Source organism: Mobula hypostoma, chromosome 23 (genome assembly GCF_963921235.1).
Source record: "Mobula hypostoma chromosome 23, sMobHyp1.1, whole genome shotgun sequence".
Taxonomy (NCBI): Eukaryota; Metazoa; Chordata; class Chondrichthyes; order Myliobatiformes; family Myliobatidae; genus Mobula; species Mobula hypostoma.
The window spans coordinates 37388756-37408242 of record NC_086119.1 but is presented as its reverse complement, the minus strand read 5'-3'; the positions used below and the strand labels follow the sequence as shown (position 1 = coordinate 37408242).

At 41.0% G+C, this 19487-nt stretch overlaps 1 protein-coding gene across 3 annotated transcripts in view; it reads right to left on the bottom strand.

Annotated features, from left to right (window-relative positions):
• The window catches only part of LOC134336688 (myeloperoxidase-like), a 70012-nt gene that overhangs the window by 16104 nt on the left and 34421 nt on the right, over nucleotides 1–19487 (bottom strand). For all 3 annotated transcript variants that reach the window (XM_063031046.1, XM_063031049.1, XM_063031047.1), the window contains exons 2-9: nucleotides 19000–19073; nucleotides 15747–15840; nucleotides 11493–11668; nucleotides 10803–10935; nucleotides 6390–6519; nucleotides 5623–5829; nucleotides 4533–4887; nucleotides 454–614 (exon numbers count right to left, since the gene is read on the bottom strand). In XM_063031046.1, coding sequence (XP_062887116.1) covers nucleotides 454–614; nucleotides 4533–4887; nucleotides 5623–5829; nucleotides 6390–6519; nucleotides 10803–10935; nucleotides 11493–11668; nucleotides 15747–15840; nucleotides 19000–19073 — 1330 coding nt within the window. The remainder of the gene's footprint in view (nucleotides 1–453; nucleotides 615–4532; nucleotides 4888–5622; nucleotides 5830–6389; nucleotides 6520–10802; nucleotides 10936–11492; nucleotides 11669–15746; nucleotides 15841–18999; nucleotides 19074–19487) is intronic.

The following is a 19487-nucleotide window of genomic DNA, read 5'->3' as shown; positions in this document are numbered from 1 at the left end:
TGAGATGATGAGAAATTTATTTACACAGAGATTAAAGAATCTTTAGAACTGTGTACACTGGACAGCTGTGAAGGATTAATTGTCAAGCTTACTGAAAGCCAGGATAGATTGATTTCTGGATAGGCGAGGAATAGTACGGGGTAAAAGATCATTTATGATCTTAAAGAATGGCAAAGCAGGATCAAGAAGACAGGTAGCATACTCCTGCACCTATTTCTTATAGTATAGATATTTAGTGTGGATCAGGGATCACCATATCTGCAAGCCTGGGAATAGTGACAGGGCCCTTTCTTAAATACTGTGTCTTTTAAATATAAAGGCAAAGTAGTTTTCAGTAAATTAAAAGCAATGATATATGTAATAAAATTAATTTAAATTCACCTGCTATGCTGAGTTTTAAATGTTCGTCAGTCAGTAAAATAATCTTTCGTTACCAGTGATTTTTTTCTTTACCTGTTGAAAAGCTCCCAAGATTTTTCTTGCTTCATGATAAGTTGTGTTGCCACTCCAGTGTGGGTTCAATTTCTTCAGCTCTCTTGCAATGCGATTGTGCTCCCGTAGAAATATTGTGTGGAAGGACAACAGTCCCAGCTGTTCATTTACACGTACATCACCTGTGGTGGACATGGTGAGGTAGACAAGTGTTACCTTGATTTGGTTAATGACAAATGACAACACTGATTGAAACAGTCAGTAAACAAGTACCTAACCAAGGATTCCAGGGTGTAATATGCTAAATGGGCTGGGTTAATCAGACCCAACTGTTCAATTGTCCAGGAGATGTGGCAATGGGTGTACAAGCAGAATAAAGTAACTTAAGCCAAATTTATTATCATAAAATAGACAGCACAAATAAACCACACAAAATGCTACGTAGCAAGTCACAAAGATTTCTGGTCTCACGATTCTCAGTCAGCACTTGATTGCTGCTGTTGGGGGAATCTCTGATTTCTGACTTGTAAAGCCACTGCTTGGTCCCCAAGGACTGACCTTGATCCTGATCCCAGTTGAAGTCCAAAGACAATTCAAAAAACAGTCTACTATATGCAAAAGCCTCACAAGCACAGACACATACAAACTCTTTGATCTTTTGTTCCCATACCATTAACACAGCCTGTTCTTTTTTCAGACACATACTTTCATAAAGCAGTTAGATATTTTAATGGTCACTCTTTTGTTCATTAGTTCCCCAGTGTCTGAATACACTATATTCCTTGGGCTTACAAAGTACATTAAAAAAGCTTGAATCCGGACTGATATTCTCAGTGTTTACTCTACAAATGCTATATGCAACAAGATCAGAAAGAGTTAAGTTGTCATTGACCTGACAGATATTCATTCAATTTTTTACAAACTCAAATATGCTATATATGCTCAGGCCATTTAGTAGCTAAGTGAAATACAAGTATTATTCCCAATGATGTTGATCACATACTATTGATTTTCCTTCAAGGGGTTCCTGCTCTCATTCCTCCATATCACTGTCATTAAATCATTGAAGGTAGTACTGTCTGGTGATTTTTGAAATTTCAGAGAACAGAGTGACACACTGGGGAATCAAATTAAAGTATTAGCTTTATTTGTCACATGCACCTCGAAGTATTGAAATATACAGGGAATTGTATTGTTTGCATTTTGGGGGCAGCTTCCAAGAGTCGCCACACTTCTGGCACCAATATAGCATGCCCACAACTTATTAACTGTAACCTATACATCTTTGGAATGTGGGAGGAAACCTCTGTACCCAGGGGAAATACATGTGGTCATGGGGAGAACATACAAACTCCTTACAGGCAGCAGTGTGGATTGAACTCCAGCGAGTGGTTGATGACACTGTAAAGAGATTGAGCTAACTGCTACACTGTTGTGCTGCCCAATACATGCCCTAAACTGGCCATGATCTACTCAGGGACTGCCACTAACATTGCTTATTATTAACTCATTTGGATAGCAGGCTGCAATTAAGCCCAAGACTCAATATAAAGCATGTCATAGACCTTTGTGCTCTAGCTAATCAAACCTATTTTGAGTGTCATTAAGACAGCCCATATCTACATTTTTAGTTGTCTGGCTTGTCTTTGCCTTCACTTACCTGCTGCTAAAACTACCATCTTTATATTGGCACCCAATGTGTATCTATCTTATTCCACTTTCTGAGAACTTGTTATTTAAACCTCTGGTACCCACGTCTTAACTTATATCGCCCAAACCTATGATTACTTCTTTCTTTTTTTTTAAATTTTTATTTTTATTGAAGGAATGACACAATACAGAATATATAATGGATTACATTTTCCTCCATTTTGCTTTAGTATCGTACCCCCAAAACAGACCTCCCCCCCACCCGCCCTCCCCAAACATATCATGGCAGCTAATATATCTACAACACAACAATTCACAAATACAAGTACGGACATTTCACAACCGTACCCCCACACTACTTCAATACAACAGCTCATACACATCTGCAACATGTCAGCTGATCCAAAATACACTAATATTTACAATTCATCAACCACCCTGTGAGGTAAATTATAAGTGTGTTAAATGGGAGGCAACTTCCTAAGTACAATCAAATGCCCTCAACTAGTAGGTAATTCCTTAAGACTCCCAAAATATGATAAGAAAGGTCCCCATTTCGAATAGAACTTTTTCACAGACCCCCTCAAAGTGAATTTAATCTTTTCTAATTTCAGAAAAGACATTACATCTTCTAACCAAGCAGCAGCAGTTGGGGGAGCGGCAGATTTCCAAACCAGCAAAGTTCTCCTACGGGCCAATAGCGATGTAAATGCAATGATATCCGACTGGCTTGCATTTAAACCCAAATCATCATCTGCCACACCAAATACAGCTATAAGCGGGCAAGGTCTCAGTGTCACCCCCAAAACCTCACTGATAATTTTAAAAACCAGTGCCCAATAGTCATCAAGCCGAGGGCATGACCAAAATGCATGTATTAAACCAGCCGGAGAGAAGGAACACATGTCACAGCCAGCGTCTGTCCCAGGGTATATGTCTGCCAGTCTGGCTTTACTTAAATGTACCCTGTGTAAAACTTTGAATTGTATGAGCCCCAGTCTAGCACATGATGATGAGAAATGAACCCTATTCAATACTTTTGCCCAATATTCTTCCGCAAGGTCCATACCGAGGTCGTCCTCCCACCTACTCTTAGTTTTGTTTAGATCTTGAACTCCCAAAGACATCAGCTGAGAGTATAGTTCAGAAATCAGCCCCTTATTGTTAAAGCTAAGAGTGAATTTTTCCCATAACATAGCAGGTGGTAGAACAGGAAAAGAGGGAAATTTTTCCTTGACAAAGTGGCGAATCTGCAGGTATTTAAAAAAATGATTATGCGGAAGGCCATACTTACCGCGCAGGTTATCAAAACTATCAAATATGTTATCAGTATACAAATCCTTGATGCGCATAAGACCGTTCAAACCCCATTGTCTAAAAGCTGAATCGAATGTGGAGGGAGGAAATATGATTACTTCTATTGGCTTACAGTTAGCAATAGTTCAATTTTAAAGTTAGCTTTCATCTCTTTCTAACTCATTCCATTACTATCTTCATTACTTTCTTCACAAACTAACTCTCTGAGCTAACCGCATCCTTCATTTGTACCTTTTGATCATTCCCAATTTTATTTGCTCCACCACTGCCTGTCATAGCTGCAAGGATCCCAAGGTGTGAATTATCTTCTAGAACATTGCTCCCACTTTATGAATCATCACATTGAGAGATCAATAGAAATGGTGGACAATTAAGGTTTGGGACTTTATATTTCCTTCTGACCTCCTTTGACTGAGTTCATTATACGTTGCTATGGCAACCGTCTGCCCAGGAATGCAAAAAATCACAGAGAGTTCTGAGCATAGCCCAGTCTATCATGGAAATTGTTTTCCCCTACATTGACTGTGTCTATATTTTCTGCTGTCTGACAAAAGTAGCCAACATAATCAAAAGCCCATCTCTTAACACTCCATCCACTCCTCATCCAAAAGATACAAAACTTGCAAACATGCACCTCAAGGCTCAAGAATAACTTCTCCTTTGCTGTTATAAGGCTTCAGTGAATCTTATGTAATAAAGATGGACACATGATCTCTTCATTTACAGTTGTCACATTTCTTGCCCTTATTTGTCCACTTGCATTGCACTTTCTCTGTAACTATGACATGATATTTTTCATTCTGTTATTGCTTTTCCCTTGGTACTACCTTGATTACTTAAGTTCATTGTGATCTGCCTTGACATATGCAAAACAATTTTTTTCACAGTATCTCAGTACATGCGACAATAATCAACCAATTCCAATTCTTTCTCAGCTTTCTCCATTGTGTTGTAATTCCAGAATGAATGTGCACAAAGCCCATCAGTTTGATAGTCATTTTAAGCCTGTCTGGCAATCACTGGAAAATTTCTCCTTTGTATTTAAACTTTTGTTACAAAGACAAGCTATAAGTGAAGGGGGAGCCTTCATGAAGATAAATGGTGAAGCAGTGTTCTACTGAACTGATACTCACCACCAATAAAACATGGAGTAGAATTTTGACTGGTGTCACATGCTTCTCCCATGATGCCACAAAGATTACTTGAAATGGTGTTAAATGGTAGATATTCCCGTCCATTGTCAGAGAATTCGTGGTTCACAGCCAACAGACCTTCTTCACTGGTCAGGTTTCTGAGCTTGTTGGCCAGACAATCTGTGCTGCCATAGACTTCATTGACATCAAGGTAACTGGTGAGGGAGTTAATCTGCTGACGAGTGTTCACCTCTCCAAACATTGCACCCAGCTCACCAGTGCCACAAGCAGGAGCCGATCGGAAGAAGGGCATGCATGTTTCAGAGCCTTTGATCCTGGGGTCGCCTCGAGGTATCTGTCATGAAGATTCATAACTATTTTAGAACCAATTCACCTCAAATAGTTCCACAAAATCTAAAGGAAGGTAATGATGTTTCATGCTCATTAGCTGTTTATGAAATTAGTTGCCTTAACTTAGATTGATTTAGGAATGGATTGCAATGCATGATGGATTAGTGGCGTTGTTGTAGAAATTCAGCCACACAACAATAGTTTTTTGAGAAGAGGAAGAGGACCCTCAACGAGAAGACTGGGATATGCATGCTTTTTACATGTGAGTGTTGTACTGCTTGTGATATTTGCAAATGTTAAACAGTTTACTTATTTATTATTTTATTTATTGAAATATTGAGGCACTCCACCCAGCAATCCCCCAATTTTATTCCAAGCCTAATCACGGGACAAATTAGAATGACCAATTAACCTACAAATCGGTACATCTTTGAACTTTGGGAGGAAACTGGAGTGCCTGGAAGAAACCCACGTGGTTATGGGGAGGATGTAGAAACCCCTTTGAAGCAGTTTAGTGTGCCCCATGCCCACGCTTGAGAAAGGTGCTAAATAGCTTATAACAAGCATTAATATATCCAGCGGTCATCTCTGATTCTTGTAGATTTTCACTTCCTTGGATTGGGCTAGAAGCCATGTGTGAGCCAGATTGATAGACTGTTAATCCAGGAGTTATTTGTTTAATCCTGGCACAAAACAAAATATCAGACATAACTTTGGAATGAAAACTGTGGAGTCTCACCTTCATTGGAAAACAAGGATTTTTCTGGACACAACTTTGTTCACAGTTGATGCCATCATTAAAGGTTTGGAGACTGCCAGACAGAGGGCTTAAACTCATGTCATGATCAATCCACTGCCCCCACTGCATAAACATATGACTGGTCTCTTCATCTGAGACTATGTCCTTATCAGCTACTTTCAAAATCTGATTGGACACATCTCGGACCTAGGGTAGACGTATAAATCATTCATAACATTAATGCAAACAAGTTATTAAGTATTGCCTTCCAGTCCTCTAATGTTTACAAGCAACATGTAAGTAGTAACGAAGGAGAAAGACATCATTACTATGAAAATCCCAGTGTGCAATAGAATTTTTTCAATCTTCTCCGTTTCATTGAATAATAGATTTGAAATCATATAATATATTCAGCATCAAATTCTTGGCCATTAACATTTCAGTTGATCTATCCTGGGTGCAGCACATATGGTAGATACACAAATGCGTCTACTTCCTTCAAAATTTAAGGAGATTTGGAATATCATTAAATACTCTTAACAATCTCCTACAGATGCACTGTTGAAAGTATCCTGACTGATTGTATTATGGCTGGTGCAGCATTTCCTGTGCAAGAGGTGGCAGAAAGGAATGGACACATATGTTATTGATTGATGGATCAGACTCAATGGGCCAAATAGCCCCTTTTATCTTATGGTCTTATGATTTTATTTAACAGAAATTCCATAACGAATCTGAATATTTCAGTCTAATGTGCAAATAGTTACCAATGGCAAAGAATATCCGAAATGTAATTTGTTTGGAGTCCAGCCCAACGGGACTGAAATTCCATCTTCATAGCGAGCAGGGAGCCATCGGTTGAGAGCTGTGTTGGAGGCTCCCAGAAAAGGCTTATTCCTGAAAAATAGGAAAACCTATCATTCATTTTCTTTTCTAATAATGCACATAGCCTACAATGCAAATCAGTCTTAAAAAATCTCTTACAAGTACCTGCACTGTATTATGACCACTGATGGGAACTTTTGAATGTCAGGCTCACTAATGGGATTTGAATTATCCAGTAGTAATTTCCCTCCATTTAGCTTAGTGATTAACAGATATATGTAACATTACAAAATTTGGAGCAATTTCTACCAACAGTGAAAATACCATGAGTCTAGTGGGGTAATTAACTTCTGTAAATTGTCACCAGCATGAGAAAATCTGCAGATACTGGAAATCCAAAGCAATACACACAAAATGCTGGAGGAACTCAGCAGGCCAGGCAGCATCTATGGAAAAGAGTAAACAGTTGACATTTCGGGCCAAGACTCTTCATCGGGGCTGGAAAGGAAGAGGAAGAGTCAGGATATGAAGGTGGGGGGACTACCAGACACTGTCTCACCAGGGACAATTTACAGAGCAACACGTAAAATGCTGGAGGACCTCAACAGGTCAGGCAGCCATCTATGGAAAAGAGTAAACAGCTACCGTTTCAAGCCAAGACCCTTTTTCAGGGCTGGAAAGAAAAAGGAGAATGTGGGGGGAAGGAAGGAAGAAGTACAAGGAGGTAGGTGATAGGCGATAGGGGTAGGGGTTAAAGAAAAGAGCTGGGAAGTTGATTAGTGAAAGAGATAAAAGGCTGGAGAAAGGGGAATCTGTTAGGAGAGGACAGAAGACCATGGAGGAAAGGGAAGGGGAGGAACACCAGAGGGAGGTGACGGGTTGGAAAGGAGATAGGGTGAAAGAGGGAAATGGGAATAGGGAATAGTGGAGGAAGGGGGACTATTACCAGAAGTTGGAGAAATTGATGTTCATGCCATCAGGTTGAGGCTACCTAAACAGAATATAAGGTGTTGCTCCTCTAACCTGAGTGTGTCTTCATCATGGCAGTAGAAGAGGCCATGGACTGACATGTTGGAATGAGAATGTGAAGGCATGCGACCTGATAGCATGAACATTGATTTCCTGAACTTCAAGTTATGCCTCCTCACCTCTTCTTCACCATTCCCCATTCCCAGTTCCCTCTCTTAACTTATCTCCTTACCTGCCTATTACCTCCCTCTGGTTCTCCTTTCCCTTCCCTTTTTTCCCATGGGCTTCTGTCCTCTCCTGTCAGATTCCACCGTCTCCAGCCCATTATCACTTTCACCAATCAACTTCCCAGCTCTTTACTTCAAACCCCTCCCTCTCTCCCAGTTGCACCTATCACCTACCACCTTGTACTTCTTCCTCCCCTGCCCCACATTCTCCCCTTCCTTTCCAGGCCTGAAGAAGGGTCTCTGCTTGATATGTTGACTGTTTACTCTTTTCTATAGATGGCTGCCTGACCTGTTGAGGTCCTCCAGCATTTTGTGTGTGTTGCTCTGTAAATCGTACCTGGTGAGACAGCGTCTGGTAGTAATTAGGGAAACAGATGTGAGTTTGGGGAATACAAAACAGGATTAGTGTAACTGGATGTTTGGTGGTCAGCATGGACTCAGTGACGGTGGATCCAGTTACTGTGTTCTACGATTCTATGAGGTTCTTTTCACAGGTTCCACTAAGACAACCCATTTACTCTTACTTTACATAGAATGAAGCATCAGGAATATTGTAAATTTAGAACTTGATATATAATGGGTTCTCTCTCACCCATGCCCCAAACTGATGGATAATAAAAAGATATGATAACGGCAATGGACACGTCTCTCAATGTTTGGTGGAGTCCTGAGCAATTAATATTACCAAATAAGGAGAAAGCTTCCTTGCTGTTTGCATTTTTATTATTGTGAATACATTCAGTGGTCTATGGCCTATAGGAGAGGGCAGTGCAAGAGTGAAACCAACAGGAAAAACAATGGGATAAACCTAGGTATTGTCATCTTTAGTTCAACAGATTAACTCCCTCACCAGTTTGCTTTAGTTCAAGGGAGATGTTGGATCAGCTGGTCTGGTTTTCCCTGGAGATAAGGAGATTAATGTGTGACTTAATATGAGAGACATGGTGTAGGTAATCAAAATCTTTTTCCTATGGCAGAAGTATGAAAAAACAGAGTGCATAGATTTAAGGTGAAAAGCAGGAGTTTTAAGGGTTGGTTGTAGGGGATTCGTAGCCCATTCTTTAGTTAGAGCCTTCAGCATTTTGGGCATCGAGGGAGAGAGGAAGAGGAGAGCCATCCGCAGTACCACCGATGTGGCAGAGAGGGCCTCAAGATGGCTGTGGCTCAAAAGAGGGGAGCCATGGAGTCATAAGTAGCTAGCCATCTGGACACAAGCTGGGGTCTGATCAGCCCCGGCTGGGTCACCTGGAGGAGGTTGTATGATGTTGAAAGTCCCGAAACACCCGATGATTCCAGGAACATCACTGAAGATGTGTCCAGAAGCATCAATAGATGTATGTACACAGAAGGGGATAAGTTGTTTTTAGAGAGAGTGGCTGATATCTGGAAAACGCTCCCAGAGGAAATGGTGGACACAGATATAGTTGCTATGTTTAAAGCACACACAAAAAATGCAAACTCAACCCAATGATTTCTTTCAGTAGAGCTCTGGAGGCAAGTGGGATTAATATAGATAGGCAAAATGGTTGGTATAAATGAGATGACCCAAAAGGGCTTATTTCTTTCTTTATGTCATCCTGATTCTATGACTCTGACTCTCGTTTCCTAAAGAGGATTTTAAAAGATTGAATACTCTTTACAAATGAGAAAATAAAGTAAAGAATTTTTGTCTTTTTAGTGTCTGTTTCGGAAATGGAGTGCTAGATCAGAATAAGAATCATGTTTAATATCACTGGCATAGAAATGAAACAATAGTGAGGTACTGGGTTCAGTGTCCTTTCAGAAATTGGATGGCAGAGGGGAAGAGGCTGTTCCTGAATGGTTGACTGTGTGCCTTCAGGCTTCTGTACCCCTTCCTGATTGTAGCAAAGGGATTGAGGCATAACCTGGGTGACTGGGTGACTGGGCTCTTTTTTGAGGCATCACTCCTTGAAGATGTCCTGGATACTACGGAAGCTGGTGCCCATGATGGAGCTGACTGAGTTTACAACTCTCTGCAGTTTACTTTGATCCTGTGCAGTAGCCCCCACCCCCTTACCAGATGGTGATGCAGCCAGTTAGAATGCTCTCCATGGTACATCTGTAGAAACTTGTGAGTGTCTTTGATGACATACCAAATCTCCTGAAACTCCTTATGAAGTATAGACATCGTCGTGCTTCTTTGTAGCTGCATCGATATGTTGGGTCCAGGTCTGATGTGGGTACATTCTGAGGTGGTGTTAGTAAGGTCACCACCCAACAGAATCATATAGAGTGGGTAGATCCTGATGTTGATTAACATGTGACACCAACGTAAAGTCAGTGGTGCAAGCCTATAATTAGGGAACCGGTTGACACTGTTTTTAATCTCACGTAACTGAATGTGCATTGGGACTGATCCCAATATTATTAAGAGGGTCCACCAGTTATGTTCAGATTTTGATCTGATCAATTTCTATTGACTCCTGTTACTATTCACTTAATCTTTGATGGCTCTGGAGTAACTTTTTTTTTGAAAGGTACGGGGAGTAATGCATCTTATATATTCATGCTAAAGGAATTTATGGTGGAATGAAGGCTTTGTACCGCCAAGCCACTCCTAAGCGAGTGTTTTGATCACAGAGGTGAGTACAACAGAGGGTGTGCAGAGTGAAATGTGGACAAAAGAGACCGTAGGAGTTGGAATCTGGAGCAACAAACAAACAATCTGCTCGGGGATCTCAGCAGGTCAGGCAGCATTGGAGGTGGGGAAAAAACTCAAGCCTGATGCAGGGTTTCATTCCAAAGTGTTGACAGTTCCTTCAACACTGGGCCTGAAGGTCACAGACAGAGAGGTCAGAGTGATAATGGGATGGACAATTAAAGTGGTAGTAAACTGGTACACATTATTATTTATTCAGAAGTGCATATTTAGATGAGGAAGTGGAAGAATGTGTTTGTAAGTTTGCCAATGACTCAAAGCTTTCTAGAGTGGTGCATAGTGTAGAAAGCCATGGTGGGATATAATGGGATATTATCAATATTTAGGGACTTTCATATGATTTCTCAAACAAAATTGATTGAATTCTCCCATGGGTAGGTCCAATACGAAGATATAAACCTTTTAGTGAATGACGATAATTGTTTGGAAGTCATCGCTGAAATGGGGATGGTAGCTGTCACCAACCCACTGCGTCTCACCTGTTGTTGCATACAGAAGTGAAAGTCCTGTATCGGTTTGACCAGCAATCATTACTGCAGACTGGAGGCTGGCTCATAGCCTGACAGCCCGTGACTCTTGCAATGGCATCCAGGTCACTTGGTGATAACAGATCTGCAGGATACATACACTGATTATCAGTTCTAGTTAGTGAAAGGCTCACACTACTTAAAAACAGCAGTCTCACTTTCAGTTACATCAGGATCAATAGAGATGATGAAAGACTTTCTCATTATTTGTCAATGGCAATAACAGCCATAGCACCTGCACTTGACAGTGCAGCCCTGTAGGCTGTTGCCAGCCATCATGTTCTGTGAGTAGGGGTTTGTGAGGCATTTCTTCCTCTTTTGAGTGAAATTTGCTGATTCAATCTCTGTTTCACTCAATGACTAATGTGAAGCACCACATGCCAATTAGTAAGCAGGCTGCTGACTTGGTGACTTCATTATTTCTCACATTGGAGGACAGCAAGAACTGACGACAAATGATGGAAATGGCATCTACTCGCTGCAGCTGCTGGTGCGACTGAAGTTGTTTATGATGGCTGTCACCAGTAGACTGACTGTTGCAGGAATCATTGAATTAAGGCCTTACTGATGTTGCAACTGCGTGATTCAGTCACGGACAAAAAGGGTTTCCTCTAGGTATTTCTCACCTGCTTCGAGACTAACCTGTTGCATTGAGTGAGCGTTTATGGATTCTGTGAACATGGCCTTGAATCTTTTGCAGCGTTACATCCAGATACTCTGCTGCTCTCACTGCCTTCCTGGTGTCGGCTAGAGGGGCCTTGAATATTTGCAACAGGGTACTTGGTGACAACTGTCGTTTCTGCACCTTGTCCTTGTGTCTGGAGGTGGATAACATTTTTTAAAAGTTTGAAGGTATTCTGTTTATAAATATAAACTCTAGGTACACTGACACTGTTCTGTAATCAAACATGGACCCCATTGATCAATGGGTCACTTGTGGAGCAATACACCTTAATAGAAACATAGAAAACCTACAGCACAATACAGGCCCTTTGGCCCATAAAGCTGTGCCGAACATGTCCTCAGATTAGAAATTACCTGGGGTTACCCATAGCCTTCTATCTTTGTAAGCTCCATGTACCTTTCCAGGAGTCTCTTAAAAGACCCTATCGTTTCCGTCTCCACCACTGTTGCCGGCAGCCCATTCCACACTCTCACCACTCTCTGCATAAAAAACTTACCCCTGACATCTCCTCTGTAGCTACTTCCAAGCAGCTTAAATATATGCCCTCCCGTGCTAGCCATTTCAGTCCTGGGAGAAAGCCTCTGACTATCCAAACGATCAATGCCTCTCATCATCTTATACACCTCTATCAGGTCACCTCTCATCCTCCGTGGCTCCAAGGAGAAAAGGCCGAGTTCACTCAACCTATTCTCATAAGGCATGCTCCCCAATCCAGGCAACATCCTTCTAAATCTCCTCTGCACCCCTTCTATGGTTTCCACATCCTTCCTGTAGTGAGGCGACCAGAACTAAGCACAGTACTCCAAGTAGGGTCTGACCAGAGTCCTCTATAGCTGCAACATTGCCTCTTAGCTCTTCAACTCAATCCCACGATCGATGAAGGCCAATACACCGTATGCCTTCTTAACCACAGAGTCAACCTGTGCAGCAGATTTGAGTGTCCTATGGACTCAGACCCCAAGATCCCTCTGATCCTGCACACTGCCAGGAGTCTTGCCATTAATACTATACTCTGCCATCATATTTGGCCTACCAAAATGAACCACCTCACACTTATCTGGGTTGAACTCCATCTGCCACTTCTCAACCCAGTTTTGCATCCTATCAACGCCTCTCCAGACTATCCACAACACCCCTAACCTTTGTGTCATCAGCAAATTTACTAACCCATTCCTCCACTTCCTCACCCAGGTCATTTATAAAAATCATTAAGAGTAGGGGTCCCAGAACAGATCCCTGAGGCACACCATTGGTTCCCAACCTCCATGCAGAATATGACCCATCTATAACCACACTTTGCCTTCTATGGGCAAGCCAGTTCTGGATCCACAAAACAAAATCCCCTTGGATCCCATGCCTCCTTACTTTCTCAATAAGCCTTTCACGGGGTACCTTATCAAATGCCTTGCTGAAATCCAAATACACTACATCTACAGCTCTACCTTCATCAATGTGTTTAGTCACATCCTCAAAAAATTCAATCAGGCTCGGAAGGCATGACTTTCCTTTCATAAAGCCATGCTGACTATTCCAAATTATATTATACCTCTCCAAATGTTCATAAATCCTGCCCCTCAGAATCTTCTCCATCAACCTACCAACCACTGAAGTAAGACTCACTGGTCTATAATTTCCTGGGCTATCTCTACGCCCTTTCTTGAATAAGGGAACAACATCAGCAACCCTCCAATCCTCCGGAACCTCTCCTGTCCCCTTTATATTGATGATGTAAAGATCATCGCCAGAGGCTCAGCAATCTCCTTCCTCGCCTCCCACAGTAACCTGGAGTACATCTCATCTGGTCCTGGTGACTTATCCAACTTGATGCTTTCCAAAAGCTCTGGCACATCCTCTTCCTTAATATCTACATGCTCAAGCTTTTCAATCTGCTGTAAGTCATCCCTACAATCGCCAAGATCCTTTTCCGTAGTGAATACTGAAGCAACGTAGTCATTAAGTATCTTTGCTATCTCCTCCGGTTCCATACACACTTTTCCACTGTCACACTTGATTGTCCTATTCTCTCATGTCTTATCCTCTTGCTCTTCACATACTTGCAGAACACCTTGGGGTTTTCTTTAATCCTGCTTGCCAAGCCCTTCTCGTAGCCCCTTCTGGCTCTCCTAATTTCATCCTTAAACTCCTTCCTGCTAGCCTTATAATCTTCTAGATCTCTAACATTACCTAGTGCTTTGAACCTTTCGTGAAATCTTCTTTTCTTCTTGACTAGATTTACAACGGCCTTTGTACACCACGGTTCCTGTACTCTATCATCTTTTCCCTGTCTCATTGGAACATACCTATGCAGAACTTCACGCAAATATCACTTGAACATTTGCCACATTTCTTCCGTACATTTCCCTGAGAATATCTGTTTCCAATTTATGCTTCCAAGTTCCTGCCAGATAGCCTCATATTTTCCCTTACTCCAATTAAACGCTTTCCTAACTTGACTGTTCCTATCCCTCTCCAATGCTATGGTAAAGGAGGCAGAATTGTGATCACTATCTCCAAAATGCTCTCCCACTGAGAGACCTGACACCTGACCAGGTTCATTTCCCAATACCAGATTAAGTACAGCCTCTTCTCTTGTAGGCTTATCTACATATTGTGTCAAGAAACGTTCCTGAATGCACCTAACAAACTCCACTCCATCTAAACCCCTCGCTCTAGGGAGATGCCAACTGATATTTGGGAAATTAAAATCTCCCACCACAACAACCCTCTTATTATTACACCTTTCCCTAATCTGTCTCCCTATCTGCTCCTCGATGTCCCTGTTACTATTGGGTGTTGTATAAAAAACAACCAGTAGAGTTACTGACCCCTTCCTGTTCCTAACTTCCACCCACAGAGACTCCGTAGACAATCCCTTTATAACTTCCTCCTTTTCTGCAGCCGTGACACTATCTCTGATCAGCAGTGTCACACCCCCACCTCTTTTGCCTCCCTCCCTGTCCTTACTGAAGCATTTAAAGCCTGGCATTCGAAGTAAACATTCCTGCCCCTGAGCCATCCAAGTCTCTGTAATGGCCACAACATCATAGCTCCAAGCACTGAGCCACGCTGTAAGCTCATCCATTTTGTTCATAATACTCCTTGCATTAAAATAGACACATCACAAACCATCGGTCTGAGCGCATCCCCTCTCTATCACCTACCTATCCTCCCTCTTGCACTGTCTCCAAGCTTTCTCGATTTGTGAGCCAACCGTCTCTTCCTTCGTCACTTCAGTTTGGCTCCCACCCCCCAGCAACTCTAATTTAAACTCTCCTCAATAGCCTTTGCAAATCTCCCTGCCAGGATATTGGTCCACTGGGATTCAAGTGCAACCCATCCTTTTTGTTCTCAAGTTTCTTCTTAATATAATGAGAATTGGAGGTAGGAGTGACACTGCAATAGACTGAGCAAGGATTTAAAAATGCAGTAAGATAGAAGTAAAAAGTGATGTTATTAACCTTTTGAAGAAAACATGGCAAAGAAAATCATTTTTAAAAGGGAGGAGACGAGTGAACCTGGTGTTGGTGAAAGCTGGGTGTCTTTGTGCAAAGGTAACAAACATTTAAAATACAGTTACACTACGCATTTAGAAAGTGGACTTGTTTGTTTGGAAAGGAATTAGCAAATACGATTTAAGAAGTCTTGCTGAACTCATTTAAATTCCTGTGCTTCTTATATAAGGATTAATAAACCTACCTTACTATAAATTGTCACTTATGTTGAAGTATGTGTTAGAATCCAGGAAAGATTAATGGAGAGAATAAATTGGGATGAGTGTAGAATTAGTAAGTGGTGCTTAATGGACCCTCGACTCTCCTTCTGTGCTGTTGTACTCTAAGATGTACTGATAGGTCTTAAAACGCTATAAAAAGCAAAAGACATAGGGACCAGAAAGATATCTCATTTTATGTGGGAATTCAGCCATCACTATATTAAATTGAGAACATTTTATGAATTATTTTGAACTATGCAGTGTGAAAGAAATCCCAACAGTTAATTCCATACAATTCTTCAAACCCTGTGCTAATGTATTATTTTTGTTTAACTAACATCACACTAGTGAAAATGCGAACGAGTTTTCAGTTGAACAATTGCACAACTAAACTATTCTCCTCATTTTGAATATAATATCTATTCATTAGCATTAAGTCATTGATAAGTATTTCACGAAGAACCCTGAATGGCAACATTATAAAGATAAAAGGACCTACATGTTTCTGGTGACCAAATATGCTCTGTCCACCAATTCAATGGCTTCATCTATCGCATGTTTTAAAAACGGACTCCCAAGGTATTCATTTTTATCTACAAAAGAGACACAACAATTGTCCATAATTCAGGAGGGCCAAGCAAACTCCATTTTGGAACCTGTAATACTTTGAGACAAATGCACACATAGTGAGAGATAAAATGGGCCAAGATATTCACTGAGATTATGAACACATGAAGCTATTCTGCTGAAGAGGAACTGATTGGCTTTTACTGTTCTTTTTATGAGTCAAAAAAAAAACAAAAAAAGCACTTTGGAGTCAAGTGGACTTCTCAAGAAACTTGTAAAGGATAATATAGATTGGCTGACTAGGTGCAAGGTACTGCAGTGGTTAATTAAGGTAAGAGCATGGAGTTCAAACTTCTTGCACTTTCTCAGTGTATTGTTAATCCCGGAAGCCAACCTCTTCTTCAACAGAATTGCAGCAATTTGCAGGGTGAAACATACCTGATGTGTTTTAGCAGTAAGTATCCAGATACGTTGGTGGCATCCAAGTACATTCATCCCCACTGAACTTTGCCACTATTTATTAACTTCATTAAGACATCTAGCCCATGCAACTATCACAAACAAGAGAAAATCTGCAGATGCTGGAAATCCAGGTAATACACACAAAATGCTGGAGGAACTCAGCAGGCCAGGTAGCAACAATGGAAAAGAGCAAATAGTCGGCATTTCGGGCCAAGATCTGATAAAGGGTCTTGGCCCAAAAGGTCAACTGTTTACTCTTTTCCATAGATGCTGCCTGGCCTGCTGAGTTCCTCCAGCATTTTGCGTGTGTTCCATGCAACTATAATTCTGGAACAATCGAAAGGGAAGAGGCAATAGGTTAAGAACAAATAAACACTAGTTAAAATGAGTATCTGATAGTAAGAGTGTTGTTTCTCTATGCAAGATGGAGGAATAGACTGGAAGACCAGGAAACCAGACTATCACTACTACAAATGTAAGAATTCTATTGAGTTTATAGGAATGGATGGTTCTCTAAATAGTCTGTTGCCTGCAAAGAAATGTGTAGTGCTCTCCTCATTTCCTTTCTACATGGAATGAGACTGTTGTATTACGATTGTGACCAATTCTAAGGTTCTGACTGCAAATATCCAACAGCATAGTAATTCAAACTAATCATTTTGTTGGTACAGACACTGTTGCTTTCCTGTTAAAATAAATGTCAGGTCTCCTGTAGCAAGCAGGTATGTTTTCCTATTAGCTTCCAGAGTGAACGCCACTTCCCAGTGCATGGTTAGTTTAGCCGCCTCACTGTTCCTGCAACCTGGATTGATTCTGATTCCTAGTACAGTTTGTGTGGAGTCTGCATATTCTCCCCATGCTGCGGTTTCCACTCACATCCTGAAAGACATGCTTGTTGTTTGGTTAATCGGCAATGCTAAATTTCCCTTGGTGTAAGTGGGTGGTTTGCAAATCAGGGACGTTTTTACAGGTATGTACATGAGAGTATGTTGGGGAAAATAAGTGGCTGACTGGGATTAAAGAGAGAGCTCTGAGAGCTGGTATAGACTTGGTGGGCTGACTGGGGTCCTCTTATGGAAATATGAGAAAAAGATGGAATGTCTTCTGTATTTCCTTCCTCAGCCACTGACCTCAAACTCTTCCTCAAGGCAGAAATATAGCAATTCCCATTAGGAAAGTAGCTGGATCAGTATTATCCCAATGAAATCCTCCGTGTTCTTTTACTTAGATATAACTTTTCCACTTCTGCACTGGAAATCACAGCTGTCATTTCTCCTTGCAAATGCCAACAGCTTTCTTCCTAATGCACTCATCCTTTCTGGACTGTACAATGTACAATAATTCCTTCCTCTCTCTATTGTAAATGAATCTACACTCATTGCTTAAAAAAAACATTTGAAGTAAGTTAAAAATTCACATCAAAAGCAATATATTAGTGAACTTCCCGGCCACTGCTCTGGAACAGATCAATTATTGATACAGTACACAAAAAAACTCATTTCCTTGTGATTCCATTCCTGTAAATGATGGGGGAGGATCTTCTCTTCCAGTCAGTTTGAATGTGTTGAGTCTTGGGCAGTCTTACTTCTGGAATTATGCTGATAAATGTGCAAAGGCTTTTGCATCATTTCATCTCAGCAAATCTGGCAAAATTTCCAATGTATTTCGGCATGCCCAGCATAAACAATGTGGTTGTCTATCTCTGATATCATCCTAATCTAAATATTCTGTGCATTACTTCAAACTTCAATACTTATCGTAAGCAACACACAAAATGCTGGAGTAACTCAGCAGGCCAGGCAGCATCTATGGAAAAGAGTCAACAGTTGACATTTTGGGCTGAGATTCTTCCACCAGGACTGGAGAGGAAGGGGAGAAGTCAGGACTGGAAGGTGGGGAGAGAGGAGAAAGAAAGTACAAGGTGGCAGGTGATAAGTGAAACAATGCTCCCCTCTCCCGGTTTCAACTATCACCGGCCACCTTATACTTCTTCCTCCTCTCCCCCCACCTTCTTACCCTGACTTCTCCACTTCCTTTCCAATCCTGAAGAAGGACCTCGGCCCGAAACAGCTCCTGTTGACTCTTTTCCATAGATGCTGCCTGGCCTGATGAGTTACTCCAGCAATTTATGTGTGTCTCTTTGGATTTCCAGTATCTGCAGATTTTCTTGTGTTCGTGTTTGTTTTAACATTTTTTACTATATGATTACATCTGAATATTTCAATAAATATCAATCATGTCAATTTGGTTTTAAAAATTCTTGAGGAGCACCTGATTGCAAGCAAGTTTCTTTTGTGTAGTACATTGAACAAAACTGAATATATTGCTAATGTTTGACTTTAAGAAGCTTTTCATTATCATTTGCAAGATCTTCTCTTTCTTTTTTCCCGACTAAGCCAACCTGCACCATGACCAAAGCCGAGACTAATGCTCAAATTAAATGAACAGTCAAATTTGCTTTTACTCATCACTGTATCTGCTCTGTAGAATACATGTGGGTGTCATATCACAGAAAGTCTTTCCTGAAACTTAATGAAATAGATTAGAAAAACCATGTTGTGCATTGTCCACCCTGAGATAAAGCAACAGCAAGTTGAGAAGTCCTGCTTAATGCTTCGCCTCTATACAGGATTTTTGAAAGTACTTTGGATCGTTGGGCTTTGTGGCTTCTCTTCAGTGAAATTACTTAACGCAGATTGAGGAATGAAACTCAAATCTCTTACCAGCGTGAACTCCGTTAGTGTAAAGCAGGAAGAGACCTGCAAGGATCGCACTAATCGACCACAGGACTGCCATTCTGTAAGAAACACATCCAGTATACGAGTTAGGCACAGGTCTGAGAGATCAATGAGATACTAGAATCAGAAGAATTAAACAGGTAATGATCACAGACGAACATATCTGCACGCATGCAGATACAGGCAGACACTGCAGAGTAATACTGTGACTTAAACTCATGTGAACTGTGACAAAAAATATTAGACAGGTACATGCCCAGACACATTAATGTGTGTACAGAGTATTAATTTTCATTTTTAGATTTTCACCTCCAGAAATTGAAACTGAAATATGGTCACTTAGCAAATTATGAGACCTTAAGCATATTTGTAACAGTGCAAGTCAGACAAGGAGCAGGATTAAAGACCATTGAAGAGATGGAAAAGAATTTATGCAATTATTGGAGATGTGACCACAGGATAGAACTGAACAA